Source organism: Anguilla anguilla, chromosome 4, assembly GCF_013347855.1.
Source record: "Anguilla anguilla isolate fAngAng1 chromosome 4, fAngAng1.pri, whole genome shotgun sequence".
NCBI lineage: Eukaryota > Metazoa > Chordata > Actinopteri > Anguilliformes > Anguillidae > Anguilla > Anguilla anguilla.
Window position 1 is genome coordinate 8,620,563 of NC_049204.1, and position 16,619 is coordinate 8,637,181.

The 16,619-nt window shown below is 42.2% G+C and overlaps 2 protein-coding genes across 6 annotated transcripts; both read left to right on the forward strand.

The window, feature by feature from the left end:
* The first annotated feature begins 74 nt into the window (after positions 1-74).
* Positions 75-5,343, forward strand: LOC118224958 (zinc finger protein 180-like). Of its 5 annotated transcripts, none has more exons than XM_035412837.1 (5): positions 110-176; positions 481-508; positions 2,268-2,890; positions 2,984-3,042; positions 3,639-5,343. In XM_035412837.1, the coding sequence occupies exons 3-5, from the start codon at positions 2,346-2,348 to the stop codon at positions 4,589-4,591; spliced, it is 1,557 nt and encodes a 518-aa protein (XP_035268728.1). In that variant the 5' UTR covers positions 110-176; positions 481-508; positions 2,268-2,345; the 3' UTR covers positions 4,592-5,343. The 5 variants fall into 5 exon arrangements, with proteins under 5 accessions (XP_035268727.1, XP_035268728.1, XP_035268729.1 ...); XM_035412838.1 differs by having other exon boundaries at positions 113-176; positions 447-508; XM_035412836.1 differs by lacking the exon at positions 481-508 and having other exon boundaries at positions 75-176.
* Positions 5,344-6,381: 1,038 nt separating this feature from the next.
* riok3 (RIO kinase 3 (yeast)) lies at positions 6,382-16,545 on the forward strand. The gene is made up of 13 exons (XM_035413403.1): positions 6,382-6,760; positions 8,443-8,558; positions 9,059-9,201; positions 9,645-9,752; positions 9,990-10,099; positions 10,546-10,689; positions 10,986-11,113; positions 11,902-12,084; positions 13,556-13,715; positions 14,485-14,565; positions 14,752-14,841; positions 15,303-15,410; positions 15,833-16,545. The coding sequence occupies exons 1-13, from the start codon at positions 6,725-6,727 to the stop codon at positions 15,947-15,949; spliced, it is 1,524 nt and encodes a 507-aa protein (XP_035269294.1). The 5' UTR covers positions 6,382-6,724; the 3' UTR covers positions 15,950-16,545.
* Positions 16,546-16,619: the final 74 nt, after the last annotated feature.

Genomic DNA, 16,619 nt, shown 5'->3' on the forward strand with positions numbered 1-16,619 from the left:
CATAACATAGGGCGTCCATAGGAACTGGAGAGAACATAGAGCGTTCATAGGAATTGGATAGGGTAGGGAGTGGCCAATCAGTGAAGCCTAGGAAGTATCGGGAAATGGCTTCTACTGCGCATGTTCACAATTGTTCAGGGAAATGATGCCCCTTGAATTCAATGTACAAAACCAAGGTAATTTAACAACCAAAAAACCCTCATTGGTCCTTTTTTTGTAATCATAAATTTTACTGTGTGCAGCAGTGTCTGAAATGATGGTTGTTTTGGTCCAGAAGTCTTGGGAAAATATTTATTAAAACTTCCATATTTTATTACATAACGCAAAATTTCACAGTCTGTTTTTTATATGAAACGTAAGGGTTGTTAATCGCGTTTCGAAATACCATCAGGGACGTCTTGTTTGGTCTTCAAATGTTTGATATTCTCCATTCACTTTAATTGGAGCTCCAATGTTTTTCCGTCAACATGCGCACTACAGGCTGACTTCCGGGACTTCACAAGCGTAGGTGAACTGAAGAAGATGATGACGAGGGGGAGGAGCTATCATATTGTCAGTTTGCTTGCAAATTGTAGAGTAATTGCTCATAACAAAAAATCTCTCAAGTGAAACAGATGTCAGCTGAATCCAGTGAATGCGGTATGCACGTCAATGAAAGGCTTGTTTTACCTGCGAAGTAGCTAATGTTTTGTTGTCCATTACGCTATTCTTCAAAAGATGTTAACTAAGACGCGCTACGTCTACTGTGCGTTTCTGTTATTTCGCGCTAGTCCATGATTTGCCCATGAGACTAAAACTTAACCAGGTCATTAATTTTCTCCTGACAGACAAATGGTAGTCAAATGGCAATTTGCTCGATCTGTAGCCTACATCTGGACCAGATAATCTTGGTAATCTGTTATCTGCATAATGTGATTGTTACCCTATACCTATCTTGAGAGTAGGTAGCTAGCTACCTACGTTTCATGGAAATACGTGTAGAAGCCTTAAAGCAAATGAGCTTGTCTGATGCTTAGTCGATGTGCGGCACCCAGACTTAAGTGTGTGCTGGAAGGAATGTTGGATTTTTGGATCATAAAGAATCATCCACCGTATGTAACCAATCACTACTCGGAATTACATATATATATATATATATATATATATATATATATATATATATATATATATATATATATTCTAACAATTTTCAAAATTCGAATTATCTCTAAACATTTTAATGCTACTAACTTGCTATCGACAAAGCTGTGTAGGTTTTTTTTTTTTTTTTTTTTAACAATACATTCATCTTCACATTTGTAGCACAGTTTTCAGCGTGGAATAGCTTGCCAGGTCATGTAGAGGCAGAGAAACTTGGGGAATTCTTGCCCAGGCTTGGCTCAGTGCTGAATTCTTTCTAAACGCAACGGTCTGTTCTCAACGTCATATATTCTTGTGCTGTGTTCTGATATACAGTGCCCTCCAAAAGTATGGAAATATTAGAGTGGAATTTGTTATATTTGCTATAGATTTTAGGCGTTTTGACTTGAGATCAAAAGATGAAAATACAGACAATCAGCTCCTGTTTCATGGTATTTACACACATATTTTACCACTTTACAGAAACAGCTGTAAGGGGCTCCGCAAGCAGTTACCCATTTCATAACTGTCCCTCTATAAGTGCTTCACACACCAAATGTACAACTTTTTTATAAAATGTTTTTAATACTTAACTGTTCTATTTAATTATTAAAATCATAATATGTGAATTATTTATTGTTGTTGTTAAATTGTTAATGTACAAAGATGTATTGCTTTGCTTTTTTTCCTCTTTCTGATCCTTTAGAAAAGTGGTAGATTCCACTGAGCTCACACAGCCAAACAGAATCCATTCTTTGGCACGTTTCTTTGACTTATAAGATGCTGAATCGGCCTGCTCAGTCCATTTGGAATTATGTTTCTGATGTACCAGCTGATGAGTTTCCTGTGACAAAGTAATGTCAGTCTGCATTCCTTTGAGAGCAACAGGATTTGCATTTAGTTTTAATTCCTTGTGGTATTCCTGGAACGTTATAGGTAAACATAACTATTATTAACTCTAACAATTATTAACAAGTAGTTTTTTGCAATACATCTTACAGGAAGCATGCAAATCCCTCCATGGACACTAATATCAGCTTCTCTCATTCTCATTCTTTCATTCTGATTCCCAGTTAGAGCTTAGTTGAATCTGTTAAATCAGTCTAGGCTTGTCTTAGAATTATTATTTTTTTGCCCTGCCTCTTCAGGTGAAGACAGAATCTGTGGTGGACAGCACATATTACACAGGAGTAGAGCTGCGATAATCTCTGTCCAAAAGTGAAGACATGGATGAGAAGATGGAGAGGAAGACCGCATATTGGAGGGAGGAAGAAGACATTGTATCTTGCATTAAGAAGGAGGAGGTAGGCTGGGAGGGGCAGAGTGAGGAGATGAAGAGGGGGGTTGGTGTGAGAGATGAGATCAGGGCAGTCTGGAGGGAACAAGAAGAAGAGGAGCATGAACAGAGGATGAGAGCTGAATCTCCTCAAACTGGTGACATTGACAGAGTGCTGAAGAATGGTGGAAAATTGGACTGTGTAAAACAGGAAGAGGAAGGCATGTCACACTGTGTCACTTCATATGTTTTCAAACAGCCAAGGCTACTTAATCACCTGATTGAAATGACAGACATTGGAGTTTTTTCACCATCTGAACCTGTGGCCAGCAATGGGGACCAGGTAGTGAACTCTCCATGGAGACAAGATATGGTCTCGCCAATGAAGGAAGAATGGTCACTGAGGCAGAAGGGAAAGGTCATGACCTGGAAAAGAAAGATGACTGGCAATTTCGAGAGTCCCTTGAAACAGCTGTCAGATTCATCAGAGAAAGAGTAAGAGTGAATGTTGAGATGGACTGTGTGTATTTTCACCTCGTTGCTATCAGTCTGAAAATCAATAAATGGGCCTTTGTTTGCCTTTAACAGGGTTTATGCTGAACCCTCTTTTGGATCTCCTGTCATCACCCCCAGGAAAGGAAGCACTGGTGAGGAAATGTGTCCAGCTATTTTCTCTATCCATCTATTGTCAATTCCTGCAAGGAGTTGTGCTGCTATTGACACACCCCCTATTACATGGCCAAACACGCATTAATGCAAATGCGTTTACTGCCGCCCATGAAATTACCAAACCTGGCGCAGACTGAATACATTCTACTTGCGCGAAGAGAAACAGGGAATTCCACTTGCAGCGTTTGCACTTGCATTGTTACAAAAAGAGGGTCCTGGCCCCCTCATTTTGTCAATGTAGCCTTGAAGCCTGTTTACATCAGTACTTCAGTCTGAGAGAATCAGTTCCCTTGAAGCCAAATACAAAATTTGGTACAAAATCATCTTTTGGTGAAACAAATTTTTTTCCAGCACTCATTTTGGAATGAATGCAAATGCAAAATGAGCTACCAGAGTGAAATTTTCCTCAGTCTCCCGTTATAAATAATCGGCAAATGCCGGGGGATAACTTGCAGCAGTATAAATATTCTGCACGCCACAGTAACAAAAGCATTGCAATATGTTCTTCAAGCCCCAGATTGTAATGAACAGGTGTTAGTGGGCACTGATTATCTGCTTTGTTCTTTTTCCTCAGGGCAGGCTGGTGAGGTGAAGCCTCCCGTATTTGCCTGCTCCCAGTGCCCATTCGTTCACACGGATGAAGTGAACCTTCACCAGCACTTTGAGAAGGTTCACTCGGAGGAGTACAACAAAATTATCGTAGACTCGGACACTCCAGGGGCTCACACGTGTTTTGAGTGCGGGAAGAGTTTCAGATTTGCATCACGCCTGGCAATTCACCAGCGAATTCACACAGGAGAACGTCCATACCAGTGCTCCCATTGTGGGAAGAGTTTCCTGTATCAATCAGTGTTGAAAGCACACCTGAGAATTCACACAGGGGAGCGCCCGTACCACTGCTCCAAGTGTGGAAAGAGTTTCATAACCGCATCACACCTCACAAGACACCAGCAAACTCCTACAGGCGAATGCCAGTTCCAGTGCTCCCAGTGTGGGAAGATCCTCAGATCTGCATCACAGTTGACAACACACATGCGAACGCACACAGGGGAGCGCCCCTACCACTGCTCCCAGTGCGGGAAGAGCTTCAGTCGATCAAGTATTCTAATATTACATCAGCGAACTCACACAGGGGAGCGGCCATTTCATTGCTCCCGGTGCGAAAAAAGTTTCAGTCAATTAAATATTCTGAAGAAACACCAGCGAACGCATACAGGGGAGCGCCCATACCACTGTTCCCAGTGTGGGAAGAGCTTTAGTCAGTCAAGCACTCTGACAGTCCACCAACGAACTCACACAGGGGAGCGCCCGTATCACTGTTCCTACTGCGGGAAAAGCTTCAGCTCTGCGTCACACCTAACAATACACCAGCGAACTCATACAGGGGAAAGGCCCTATCAGTGCCTCTGGTGCGGTAAGAACTTTAGTCGATCAAATATTCTCACGCGACACCTGCAAACTCATAAAGAGGAGCGCCCGTCCAGTGCCCCTGTTGTGGCAAGAGTTTCAGTTCTGCATCACAAATGACAACACACAAAAAAACTAAAATTCACGAGGCTGTATCCTTGCCAAGAGAGCACTGCCTGTACAGCTACCAGCTGCCACGTGCTAGGAGGCTTGTGGAGTGTGCCTTCGGCGTACTCGCCAGCCAGTTCCGTATCTTTAACCGGGCGGTGGCCGTTGAACCAGCGACAGCAGATTTGGTTGTTAAGGCTGCTTGCATTCTGTGCAATTTCATGCGGTGGGACCTGAAAAGAGGACATCTCCAACTCCATCAGCGATGACGGGAGCTGGTGAGGGATTGCTGCCTGTCCAGCGGCTTGGGAGCAACAACTCTTCCAGAGAGGCTTTCTCCATCCGCAACAAGTTTGCAGAGTATTTCTCCTCCCCTGCCGGGGCAGTCTCCTGGCAGCACGTTGTTGTTTGAGGCACCAAGCAACATAATAGAAACTCTGAGCAACTTTAGCATTTTGGGATCTCCCCCTCAACAGACACACGCTGGCAGTCAGAGGAATTATTAAACGAGACCTCTTAGAACTCTTACAACTTCAACCCAGAATGTTCTGTGCACTCCCATAATACAATGCAGAAATGTTCCAATAACTGTTCGGCACTTCCAGCACAAATTATCATTCATTATTTTCATTCTGTAGTCTTAATGGTGTATGATAGTATCTTTGTAATATTTTGTATTGTGTAAATTTCCCCTTTGCCTCCTTTATAAATTTCCCAAACTCTTTCTCACACCAAAGGGTAAGAATAAATGATAAGAAATGTGACACCAGTATATATTCAAAGTGTTTACTGCACTCAAGTTAATAATGTATTGCACTCCAAAATATTACAAAAGAAAAAAGACGAAGGAAAACGCACCACCCTGTGCAAAAATAGTGTAGCATTTATATGTTGTGCCCAGAATCACAGTCCATCCCCAATCTCGACCTCATAGACTAGCTGCTCAATGCGGCACCGCAGCAGTCATCTCTTTGATGGGGGAAGTCTCCGCAATGATGCCCCCAGGCTCAATCCCAAGTGCTCCTTCTCGTCTGGACGGCTGCTAAGTGCGTTCATCACCTGGGATGTGTGTCCTCACTTGGGGCGAGAAGGTCGGCTCCTCCCATGCAGGCGGTTGCTGGGGCTTTGGAGGGGCTCTAGTGTAGCAGGGCAGGGGCTCTGCAGGGGCCATGAAGGAACAGGTGTGGGCGTGCGGGGGCACTCAAAGGGCATCATGGGTCCAGGGAAGTCACCATTGTTGTTGTGGTCAGCATTTGCTAGCCGTGCTGCTGGCATGCTGGGTCCTACGAGGGAAAACACATTTACTTTCAGTAACTAACCAGGATGCGAGGCCTATCTTTACGGTGGGTTTTAAACTGGTGCACAAGGCCAAATTGAGTGAGTACACGTGAAACATAACGTTACACTCCACTGTGTATTTGGTCATCCATGCTGATTGGGTCCCCACTCCGCAGGCTAAACGCACTACCACCATTCAAATGAATGGGAGGACTGCCGTTTTTCCCGCATTGCCGGGTTGTGTCAGAATCTGGCCTAAGTCATTAATTCAAACGCGCAAAATCTAAGCCAGCCATTAAAAGTATTTATGATCAAAATGAGGCCGAGTTACAAGAAACGATATCGTCTATCTTTGCTAACACAAATTAAAGCTGTATTTCAAATCAATGCTCCCCACTGTTTCCTAAATTATTCCACTCGGAAGTAAGATAGTTATACTTTTGACGTCATTCTGGATGGATAGAAAGAGGGAACGTACGGTACCACACTCCAGCCCAGTAGGTGGCAGTAATGTACCAAAATCTTGGTCAACATCCGCCTAAAAAGAAGAAGAACTTCAGCCGTATCGGTGGTTAATATAGTTAGGTGTTTGTATTATTTGCGTATTTTGACATAATCTCTAGAGATTTCCTAATTTTATCACGTTTTGTGGTATCTATTTTTGTATCACACTTATCAGTAAGTGTTTCGAAAACCGTATTTTTAAGGTTTTACTCGTTCTGATAATCTTCAATAAACGTTGTTTCGTTGCGAGCTAGCGCAGCAACGAAATTTAACTGCTTATTTACGTTTACTATTGTAAAGGGAATATTTATTATCTATCTAGCTAACTTTATTTGTTAGTAACGTATTTCGTCAGTTTAAATCATGGATCAAGTTGGAATCGCTGCCAAAGAAACAAAGGTACGATTTATATTTTTAATAGAATGCAGGGCCTAGCTAGTAGTAGCTACCTACTAGTAGAGGACTAATTGTACCTGACGTTGGGTAACTTCGCTACCCACCCACAGTTAGCGAGCTAAAATTTCACATTTTCAGCTAGCTAATATAAATGCTCGACGTTTCTGCTATTAGATGGCTAGATGTGTCGCTATGAACTTCCTTTCCACCCACATGTTTTAATTACGTTGCCTAAAATCAATTTCTGCTTTTTAAGTTTGGTCCAGCAGCCTAACGTTTAAGCTAGAAGTTCTAGTCTATCTCAAACAGTTCTAGTCTATCTAGCTAACATTGCATATTTTGGTTCGCTTCAAAACGCTATGTAATTTGGTTAACGTTTGTACATTATGTAATGTAGTCAGCGAATGGGGGAGCCTTTACGCGCTATTTCGCAAATGATTCAAGTTAATTCATTGTTTTCCGGAACGTATCGATACTGTCAATGGAAACCATGATGTCACGATTGCCGATATGTCATCCGCCGACTTACGGTCCAAATATCGACGAGAGTTTTGCTTGACAACGGTAAAATAATATGGCCGAAGGGCCGCGAATATCTACTTATTCAATTTCACCCGAATACGTAGATAAAAATAAACAAATGAGTCATTGTTGGTAACTGTTGTATAAGCGGAATAAACCACGGCCACATCACCACTCCCATCGTACATTATCTTCCAGTTACTGGAGTGCCCGTCTCGGTTTATTCCTATGTTTGGATGGGCATAAAATTTCACACAGGCTGTTTAAGTACCCTAAATACTGGACACCTGCTTTAAAAAAAAAATTTTTTTTTAAAGTGCTGTCTAAATTTAAAATGAAAAGGACGGGACATATGCCACATTGGAGCGTGTCCGGGTTTGGGAATGTGTCCGACTATGGGTACGATGACGATACATTTTTGTCCTTAATGTCACCGGTAGTCCAGCAAGGAAACGCAAAGCTTTATGTGCGTTACCAATTTGGGATCTGCTTTAAAACGAGGACGCAATTCGAAACGCCACATTCGCTAACGTTACAGAATAAAGCGTTGGTATATAGGGCTTATACATTTATATTTAACTAGACAGAAGAGCACGGCTTCAACTAACCTAAGCTTGTGAGTCCCGGAAGTAAGCCTGTACTGTGAACATTGGGCCTCCCATGAAAGTGAATGGGGAATATCAGAGGAAAAAATAGCTATTCATGGCATGAAGAATAAAATTCCCATGTTCATATTGTGCTGTATTGAGCTATATTGCAAACAATTACTTAAAAACAGATATTTTTTTAATCAAATGAAATACTGAGGTTGATTGATAGGTTCCTCATTTGGTTGTTGAACTCCTAGACGTATTAGCACAGTGCAGGTTTGGCACGTTGTTATTTGCTTTGTCTTTGAATTCTTCATTGTCTTTCACCAGTTAGGAGCCTCAGTCTTTATTTTGACCAGTCAAAAACAATTAATCTGTTTTATGCAATTGTTCGCAACACAGCACAACGCTGTTGCCTGAACTACTGTCATTGGATGTTCAGTTCTTGATAGACTATGAAATGGATATTGAAATCATGTGTAGCCCAAGTGCATGTGTATGCTGAGGATGTGTACTTCTGGTGTAAATGGTCATTGACGGTCTTTCCCTGTCACGTGTCTCTTTCCTTTTCAGAGTCCCTGGGGTGCACCTAAGCAAGTGGTGGCTGCCTGTTCCCTGGCTGATGTCATGAGTGAGCAGCTGGCCAAGCAGTTGGACGAAGAGTGCAACGTCTTCCCCACTTGCCCTGAGTGAGTTAAAATTACACGCAATCTATTCGCATTAGGATATTTTGATTTTATTTTTTCACTTTATTAACATGATGTCTTGCTGTTGTACAATGCATCATAAATTAGAATTTTCAATATTTAAATATCTGGCGAATCCTTGCCCATTTAGGGCGTACCCTGTTCAAAGCTATGTAACTCCAAGTGTGAGCATCATAGAGACTTGGAAAATGGCTTAGATGAAGCAAGATATTTGTACCATTTACAATACTAAATTAGATTATTTTATATTCATAATTTAGGAATAAAAAAAGTGCAATTATCTTTGCAAAAAGCAAAAATGACTTGTTTTTTTAGTTTTGTTAAGGCCCTAAAACTGAAGAAAGTCACCTGTCCCTGTCAGGCAGTCAAAACAACTGAAAAGATGATGAGTTTGATGTACCAGAATTCTCAAATTCACTGCTTGTCCTTGTTGTGGTCATAATGTGTAAATTAATGATGGTTTCGTGTCTTGGGGTTTGCAGTGTAAGCGAGCCTCTCTTTGTGGGCGAGGATGCAGATACCTCCAGTGACCTGATGCTCGCGCAGATGTTGCAGATGGAGTTTGACCGAGAGTTTGACACACAGCTGCGCAGGGAGGAGAAGAAATTCAACGGGGACAGCAAGGGTGAGATGGCAAATATTTTTCTCTGTGGTTTTGGGTGTACATTCATTTTGTTTAGAACTTTTAATACGAGTTTGGATTAAAAGTTATTTGCGTACACCGATGAGTAAAATGATTGGTGGTTTGTGACCATGTGTCCATGTGCTTTTCTGATCTCATCACAATTTGATAAGTTTGTTAGTAGCATGGAAGGAATGTAGTTACATTACAGGCATTTAGCAGACATTCTTATCCAGAGCGACTTACATTGTATCCAGTTATACAGCTGGATATATACTGGAGCAATGCAGGTTAAGTACGTTGCTCAAGGGTACAACGGCAGTGTCCTACTGGGGAATCGAACCTGCAACCTTTAGGTTACAAGACCAACTCCTCAACCATTATACTACACAGTTCTGTCCACTATCCATTTAGAGGCTTGATAACATGTCTTCTCTGTGCTGCAGTGTCAATCTCTTTTGAGAATTATCGGAAGGTCCACCCCTTTGCTGACAGCGACAGTTCTGAGGATGAAGTGGATTGGCAGGACACTCGCCATGACCCCTACCAAGCTGGTAACAGAACCACAACAGCACACACTTCTATAAAATTAGGTTCTGAATATCTCCAAATTAGCAAATGTGTACTTAATTTTCCATTTCTTTTTGCATGTTTACACCTTTTCAGGGGTTCACCAACAGTAAATTACCCTATATCCAAACCTTGCCACCATACCACCATGAGGTTTTATGTAAAATGAAGCATCTGGCAGTGAATTTAATGCAAGCTTTTTTGTGTGTTTGATCACCCAGATAAGCCCACGACCACCCCACGTAAGGGTTTTGTAGGAAAAGGAAAGAACATCACTACCAAGCATGATGAGGTGGTGTGCGGCAGGAAAAACACAGCACGCATGGAGAACGTAAGCTTGATTTACCAGCGCACATGATTTGATTGGCATGTGATATGCCGTCCCCTCTATTGGCTGATACATGAGATTTTGGTGCTTTTTCGGGTTTCCCAGTGAACAAACAGCTTACACAGAGCTTGGGTTATACCGTTTTAAAAAAAAAATCATTCTTAATCTTAATAATTATTTGAAAACAGTTTTTGAATCTTTTTTGCTTGTTTAGTTTCTGTGGGGGAAAATTGGGAAGTTTAGTGCTACCTTGACATCATTTTGATAAAAATTTGTTATGGGGAATTATTTTTAGGAACTTTTTTATCAGATGGTAAGTAGATTTGGATACTTTGTGTGTGTGTGAGAGTACCTTGACTTTTTTAATAACTAGAAGTTTTTGTTGAGATATTTACACTGGAATGAGGTCAAGATTGTGTTTTTACAAACTTTCTCCTTCACTCCCCCAGTTTGCTCCTGAGTTTCAAGTGGGCGATGGCATTGGGATGGACCTGAAGTTGTCCAATCAAGTCTACAATGCCTTAAAACAGCATTGCTACACCGAGCAGCGCCGTAGTGCCCGTGTGCATGAGAAGAAGGAGCACTCCACTGCGGTAAGCAAGTAGGAACAGTAAGACTGAAGGGAGGCTTTTGGTCTAAAGTAACTAAAGTAAATCTAATCCTCCACCCGACAACTTTGCATCTGAACCCGATCATACATGGACATACATAGATTCTTAATCCCACAGATGCAGTCTAACCCAAATGCTGTTACTCCAGTAATCCTAAACTTATAAGGGGTGTACAGATACTTTTAATCATATAGTGTAGTAACATTTTATGAGCTCTTGTCTCGCATGTTCTCCAACTATTCAGATTCAGATTGACACTGTTGACTTTATTTCTTTAGGAACAAGCAGTGGATCCCAAGACTCGTCTGCTTATGTACAAGATGGTGAATGCTGGAATCCTGGAGAATATCAATGGCTGTATCAGCACAGGGAAGGAGTCTGTGGTCTTCCATGCTGATGGAGGGAGGTGAGTGTTGGTGAATGCGGGCATTTAGTTGGAGGGTTTATGTGTGAGTGTATCAGTTTAAAGTAGGGGGTGTTATAACTAGGGTTGGGTATCGAGTACCGGTTCCGAATTGGAACCGGTTCCAAATTTGTTAAGAATTCCAAAGAGTGTTTCGAATCTGCTTATGGAATTCTGAAAATGTATTTTCAAGGGCATTTGTGACGAGTGAAATGCAAAGAATTTTAATCAGCTGGCAGGACCTGCTGCGCTTACGTCTGCGTTGCTGGTTACGTAATATGTATGCGTCAGCGTGCCTGTAATGGGTGACGCCTTCACGATGAGGGAAAACAATCCATTGTGCTCGATGTTGCACTCCATATAGTTAGTATTAGCAGTTGGGAATATTACGATTAGAAAAATGGACCAGAATCAGTCATAAAAATTCATGATCGGTGCAGCCCTACAATTCACTTGTTATGGCAGCCAAAATCTACTGACAATAAAGGTGGGTTTGCGTACAACACGTTTTGGTTTCTTTCGTGGTCAAACAATATGACTAGAATCAGAACCTGGATAATATAACCAGATTAATAATACCCGATTCAGTAAGCAGAATCTGAATGGTAACCAGATTCAATAAAATCTACACCATACCGGTCCCTAATTATAACTCATTTTTATTCCCCATTAGTTTGTATGCTCAGTGACAATGTTTGTGAGGTCCTGAAAAATATGAGGTTTGTTAAAGCTATTTGAAAATGTGATCTCTTGTACACCCTCATTGTTGCACTCCTCTTGTCTTCTGGAAGTCTGGAGGACAAGGCGGTCCCAGGGGAGTGTGTTCTCAAGGTGTTCAAGACCACCCTGAACGAGTTCAAAAATCGAGACAAGTACATCAAGGACGACTACCGCTTCAAGGACCGCTTCAGCAAGCTGAACCCGCGCAAGGTCATCCGCATGTGGGCCGAGAAGGAGATGCACAACCTGGCCAGGTGAGGCATGCTGGAAGATCGTCCATGCTCACCTGTCTTATCGGGGCCATGCTCACCTGTCTTATCGGGGCCATACTCACCTGTCCTATCGAGGCCATATTCACCTGTCCTATCAAGGCCATATTCACCTGTCCTATCAAGATCATATTCACCTGTCCTATCGGGGCCATACTCACCTGTCCTATCGGGGCCATGCTCACCTGTCCTATCGGGGCCATGCTCACCTGTCCTATCGGGGCCATGCTCACCTGTCCTATCGGGGCCATGCTCACCTGTCCTATCGGGGCCATGCTCACCTGTCCTATCGGGGCCATGCTCACCTGTCCTATCGGGGCCATGCTCACCTGTCCTATTGGGGCCATGCTCACCTGTCCTATCGGGGCCATGCTCACCTGTCCTATCGGGGCCATGCTCACCTGTCCTATCGGGGCCATACTCACCTGTCCTATCGGGGCCATACTCACCTGTCCTACCGGGGCCATACTCACCTGTCCTACCGGGGCCATACTCACCTGTCCTACCGGGGCCATACTCACCTGTCCTACCGGGGCCATACTCACCTGTCCTACCGGGGCCATACTCACCTGTCCTATCGAGGCCATACTCACCTGTCCTATCGGGGCCATACTCACCTGTCCTATCGGGGCCATACTCACCTGTCCTACCGGGGCCATACTCACCTGTCCTACCGGGGCCATACTCACCTGTCCTACCGGGGCCATACTCACCTGTCCTATTGAGGCCATACTCACCTGTCCTATTGAGGCCATACTCACCTGTCCTATCGAGGCCATACTCACCTGTCCTATCGGGGCCATACTCACCTGTCCTATCGGGGCCATACTCACCTGTCCTATCGGGGCCATACTCACCTGTCCTATCGGGGCCATACTCACGTGTCCTCTCAAGGCCATATTCACCTCTCCTATCGAGGCCATACTCACCTGTCCTATCAAGGTCATATTCACCTGCCCCATCAAGGCTGTAGGTCTTTTGTTTATACCATTTTGTGAGATGCAGTTACATTACATTACAGGCATTTAGCAGGTGCTCTTATCCAGTGCAACTTACATTGTATCCAGTTATAAAATTGGATATATATTGGAGCAATGCAGGTTAAGCACCTTGCTCAAGGGTACAACGGCAGTGTCCTACCAGGGAATCGAACCTGTGACCTTTAGGTTACAAGACCAACTCCTTAGCCATTACACTACACTGCCACAGTTAGTGTTCCACCAAAAAGATTTTAGAAAGATAAGTGATATGTGATGTAGAGCTCTGTACATGTGATTCTCAGGTAAGGTGCAGTGCTGATGTCGGCTAAGTTCTAGATTGGTGAGAATGGTGCCACTTTATTTATCCAGGAGATAAAAACATCAAGATTGACCCCAGGGCACCTGGCCAGTTGTACGTAACTAGGGCTGTGTGAAGACATGTGTGACCTAACTGAAGGTTTGATGTCCCTGCTCAGGATGAAGAAGGCAGGAATTCTCTGCCCTGAGGTGGTCATTCTAAAGAAGCACATCTTGGTGATGTCTTTCATTGGCCAGGACCACGTGCCGGCACCTAAACTGAAGGAGATAAAGCTGGGCAGTGAGGACATGAAGGGGGCCTACTACCAGGTGCTACATGTAAGTAACTTCAGTATAATACTACATTGGAGAGATTAAGTGGCTTACCTCAGTTTTAAATCTTTGCTGCTTCTAAAGGACCGTGTGGGTATACTGTGCTGGGGGGTCAAAGAGTTTTCCTTTGGGAGGGTAGAGGTATCCATAACTCTCATAAATACATTGCGTAAATATAACGTAAATTTACAACTTTTTTTTATTCTTTAGTTTTTAAAGACTCTAGAGTATAGACGCATGCAGTTCGGGTCTGGCTACCGTAAGGGATTTGTTTGTATAGAGTACGTACTGGAAAACAAACATAAATGCGACCAAGCTAACTTCCACTATCCATGAAGGAGGCGGTTAACTTGTGTAAACCATGGCAAGGCATTTTTCACCCCTTGCCAGCCCAATCTTCAAGCAAATGTATAGGGCTGGTGCTTTCCTTTCTCCATTTTAGGAGCATTTCACTTGCATGTGGCAAAACCAGGATTATGCAGCATGCAGGTATAATGACTAGTGCTATGTAGTGAAAATACTGTAGAGAGAGGGATACTTGACTGTTTTTAGTACCGATTACTTCCACAGTGAACAGAAGGAACAACATATGGATCGCTAGGTGAAAATTCTCTTTGATCTCACTGGATCCGCACCTCAGGAGTTGTCAGGCCTCTGTGTTTTACTTTGAAAACCTTGATAGTGTTTCAGGTTGTCATGTTTGTGTAGATATGTTCGACATTAATGTTTTGTCGCTTTTAAATTAAAAATTTTTTTTTTCTTTTTTCTCCCCCAGATGATGCAGCAGTTGTATCAAGAATGTAATCTTGTTCATGCTGACTTGAGTGAGTACAACATGCTGTGGCATGAGGGGAAGGTAGGACTCTTTATTTTTCCATTAGAATCTAGTTTAGCAATATTTAAAAACGAAATAAACTAGAGCGTTTGAGAATTGGCATGCTGGATAAAATAATAATTGACAGTTTTCTTTTTTGGTACAAACTCGGTCTCTTTGAAATGATTATGCCATATGCATATGCTGGCTGCACTCACTGTGTTGCAGGTGTGGGTTATTGACGTCAGTCAGTCAGTAGAACCTACCCACCCCCACGGACTGGAGTTCCTGTTCAGAGACTGTAGGAATGTGTCTACGGTAAGGAAACCTGGCACACAAGCGTTCAGAATCTATTTCATATCCATTTTTTAATCATATTTGATGATTTTGAGTACTGAAAATGTGACAATTTTATTTTTGGCTATACAAATTTTTGAAATTCTTGAGAAAACACAAAAAAACTTCCAAGAGTATTTATTTTCCAATAAAGTACGCTGTCCCTTGCATGGGCGTGCAGAAATTTAAAAAATGATTATCTTAAAAAGCATTCAATGATGAGTTGGAAACCCTTAAGAGTTGGGGGGAAAAAAAGATAATTGGTGTCTGTGTCTTCGTGGGTGTACAAATGGCTGCCTATTTTGTAAAATATAGTGAGTTTGTTGTGCAATAGCTCATGATCAATGGGATCAGAAATTATGTTTATCATATAAAGATTTTTGCTTTTTGGGAGCACAGTTATTAATGTTATATTAAATTATTTTTGCTTTTCTGATCGACAGTTCTTCCAGAAAGCTGGTGTAGCTGACGCAATGAATGTGCATGATCTCTTCAATGCCGTGTCTGGCCTTCAGATCAATGCTGACAATGAGGCGGAGTTCATTGCCCAGGTGAGATCAACGAGTTCATGCTTCTAGAGTATTGACACTTCTGTGTGTTGATATTGATGTCTATGGAGTAGGATCATAAGGCACCACACGGTACCGCACCTATGGATCGCAGTTTAATAAACCCTTTGGCGGTACATTGGTTTGGGGCATCAGTCCAGGTTTTTTGAGACACGGTGTTTGTGTGTCATCAAAATTTAGTCTACATATGATGTCATCTCTTGATGCGTAGTTATAATTGTCACAGATGCATCATTAATATTTACAGTGCTATACGATGAACTGGACTCTTCAGACAAGGAAAAAAAGTTTGACTGGTCTTTTATGCAAGCTATGAAGTGATTGTGTTAACATGAAATTCATTGTGAGGCGTGTGGGATTCCTTGTGTTCACGAACGATTCCTGTTTTTTTTTTTTTTTTGTAGATTGAAGCACTGGAGAAGATGAATGAAGACCATGTCCAGAAGTCTGGCAGGAAAGCCATTGCCATGATGACTGATGGCGGGCCTCCTCTATTTGATGATGATGATGATGATGATTAATGATGCCGCAAAACCACGCTCGATAGCCAAAAAAAAGCTACTAATTGGAGTGTGAGTTTAAGAAAATGGGATAACGCCCCCTGCTGGTGGCTAATCTCAAAGAGGGGATGAGAAAGCTATAGAGGTGAAATTCAATTGCCATCTCTGGCAGCTTTCATTTGCAGAAGGCATGAAGGAGCTGGTTGACTTTTGGAGTCCTCATCTGTGTTTTACCACTGGTGTAAATGGAGTTTGCTTGTTTTTTTTGCTTGTGGGGCATCTTTTGCAGAAATGTGTTATCCGACTATTGTTTTTAAAATTATAGATCAGAAATCTCAAGTGTCTCTCAGAAAATGAATTGGGACTCCCAGAAAGTCATTGTAGTAACAGAATAAAGGAGTGATTAAAAATGATTGAAAATTGATTACTGTTTGCAATGCTCAAAAAGATATAGCCATTTGTGTGTTAAGGGTGCATTATTGCATACATAGCTTGTAGTTGCACTTCTATTCATTGAGCATGCTCCATGCAGTGCTGCTGAAAACATGGAAGAAGAATGTTGTCGTCTATGATCTTGTTTACTCCAAGGTGGTGAAAGAAAATTGGTTTTAAAAGGACTGCGTTTGTTGTTTTTTCTTAAATCTCAGATCCCTCATATTTGATCAGTGTACATCACATTTAATTGCTACTG

Coding starts and splice junctions, on each gene's coding strand:
- LOC118224958 (XM_035412836.1), top strand. CDS start 2,346: ATGGATGAGAAGATGGAGAGGAAGACCGCATATTGGAGGGAGGAAGAA. Junction 2,891..2,983: donor TCAGATTCATCAGAGAAAGA/GTAAGAGTGAAT, acceptor TGCCTTTAACAG/GGTTTATGCTGAACCCTCTT. Junction 3,043..3,638: donor CCCCAGGAAAGGAAGCACTG/GTGAGGAAATGT, acceptor CTTTTTCCTCAG/GGCAGGCTGGTGAGGTGAAG.
- riok3 (XM_035413403.1), top strand. CDS start 6,725: ATGGATCAAGTTGGAATCGCTGCCAAAGAAACAAAG. Junction 9,753..9,989: donor CCATGACCCCTACCAAGCTG/GTAACAGAACCA, acceptor TTGATCACCCAG/ATAAGCCCACGACCACCCCA. Junction 14,842..15,302: donor ACTGTAGGAATGTGTCTACG/GTAAGGAAACCT, acceptor TCTGATCGACAG/TTCTTCCAGAAAGCTGGTGT.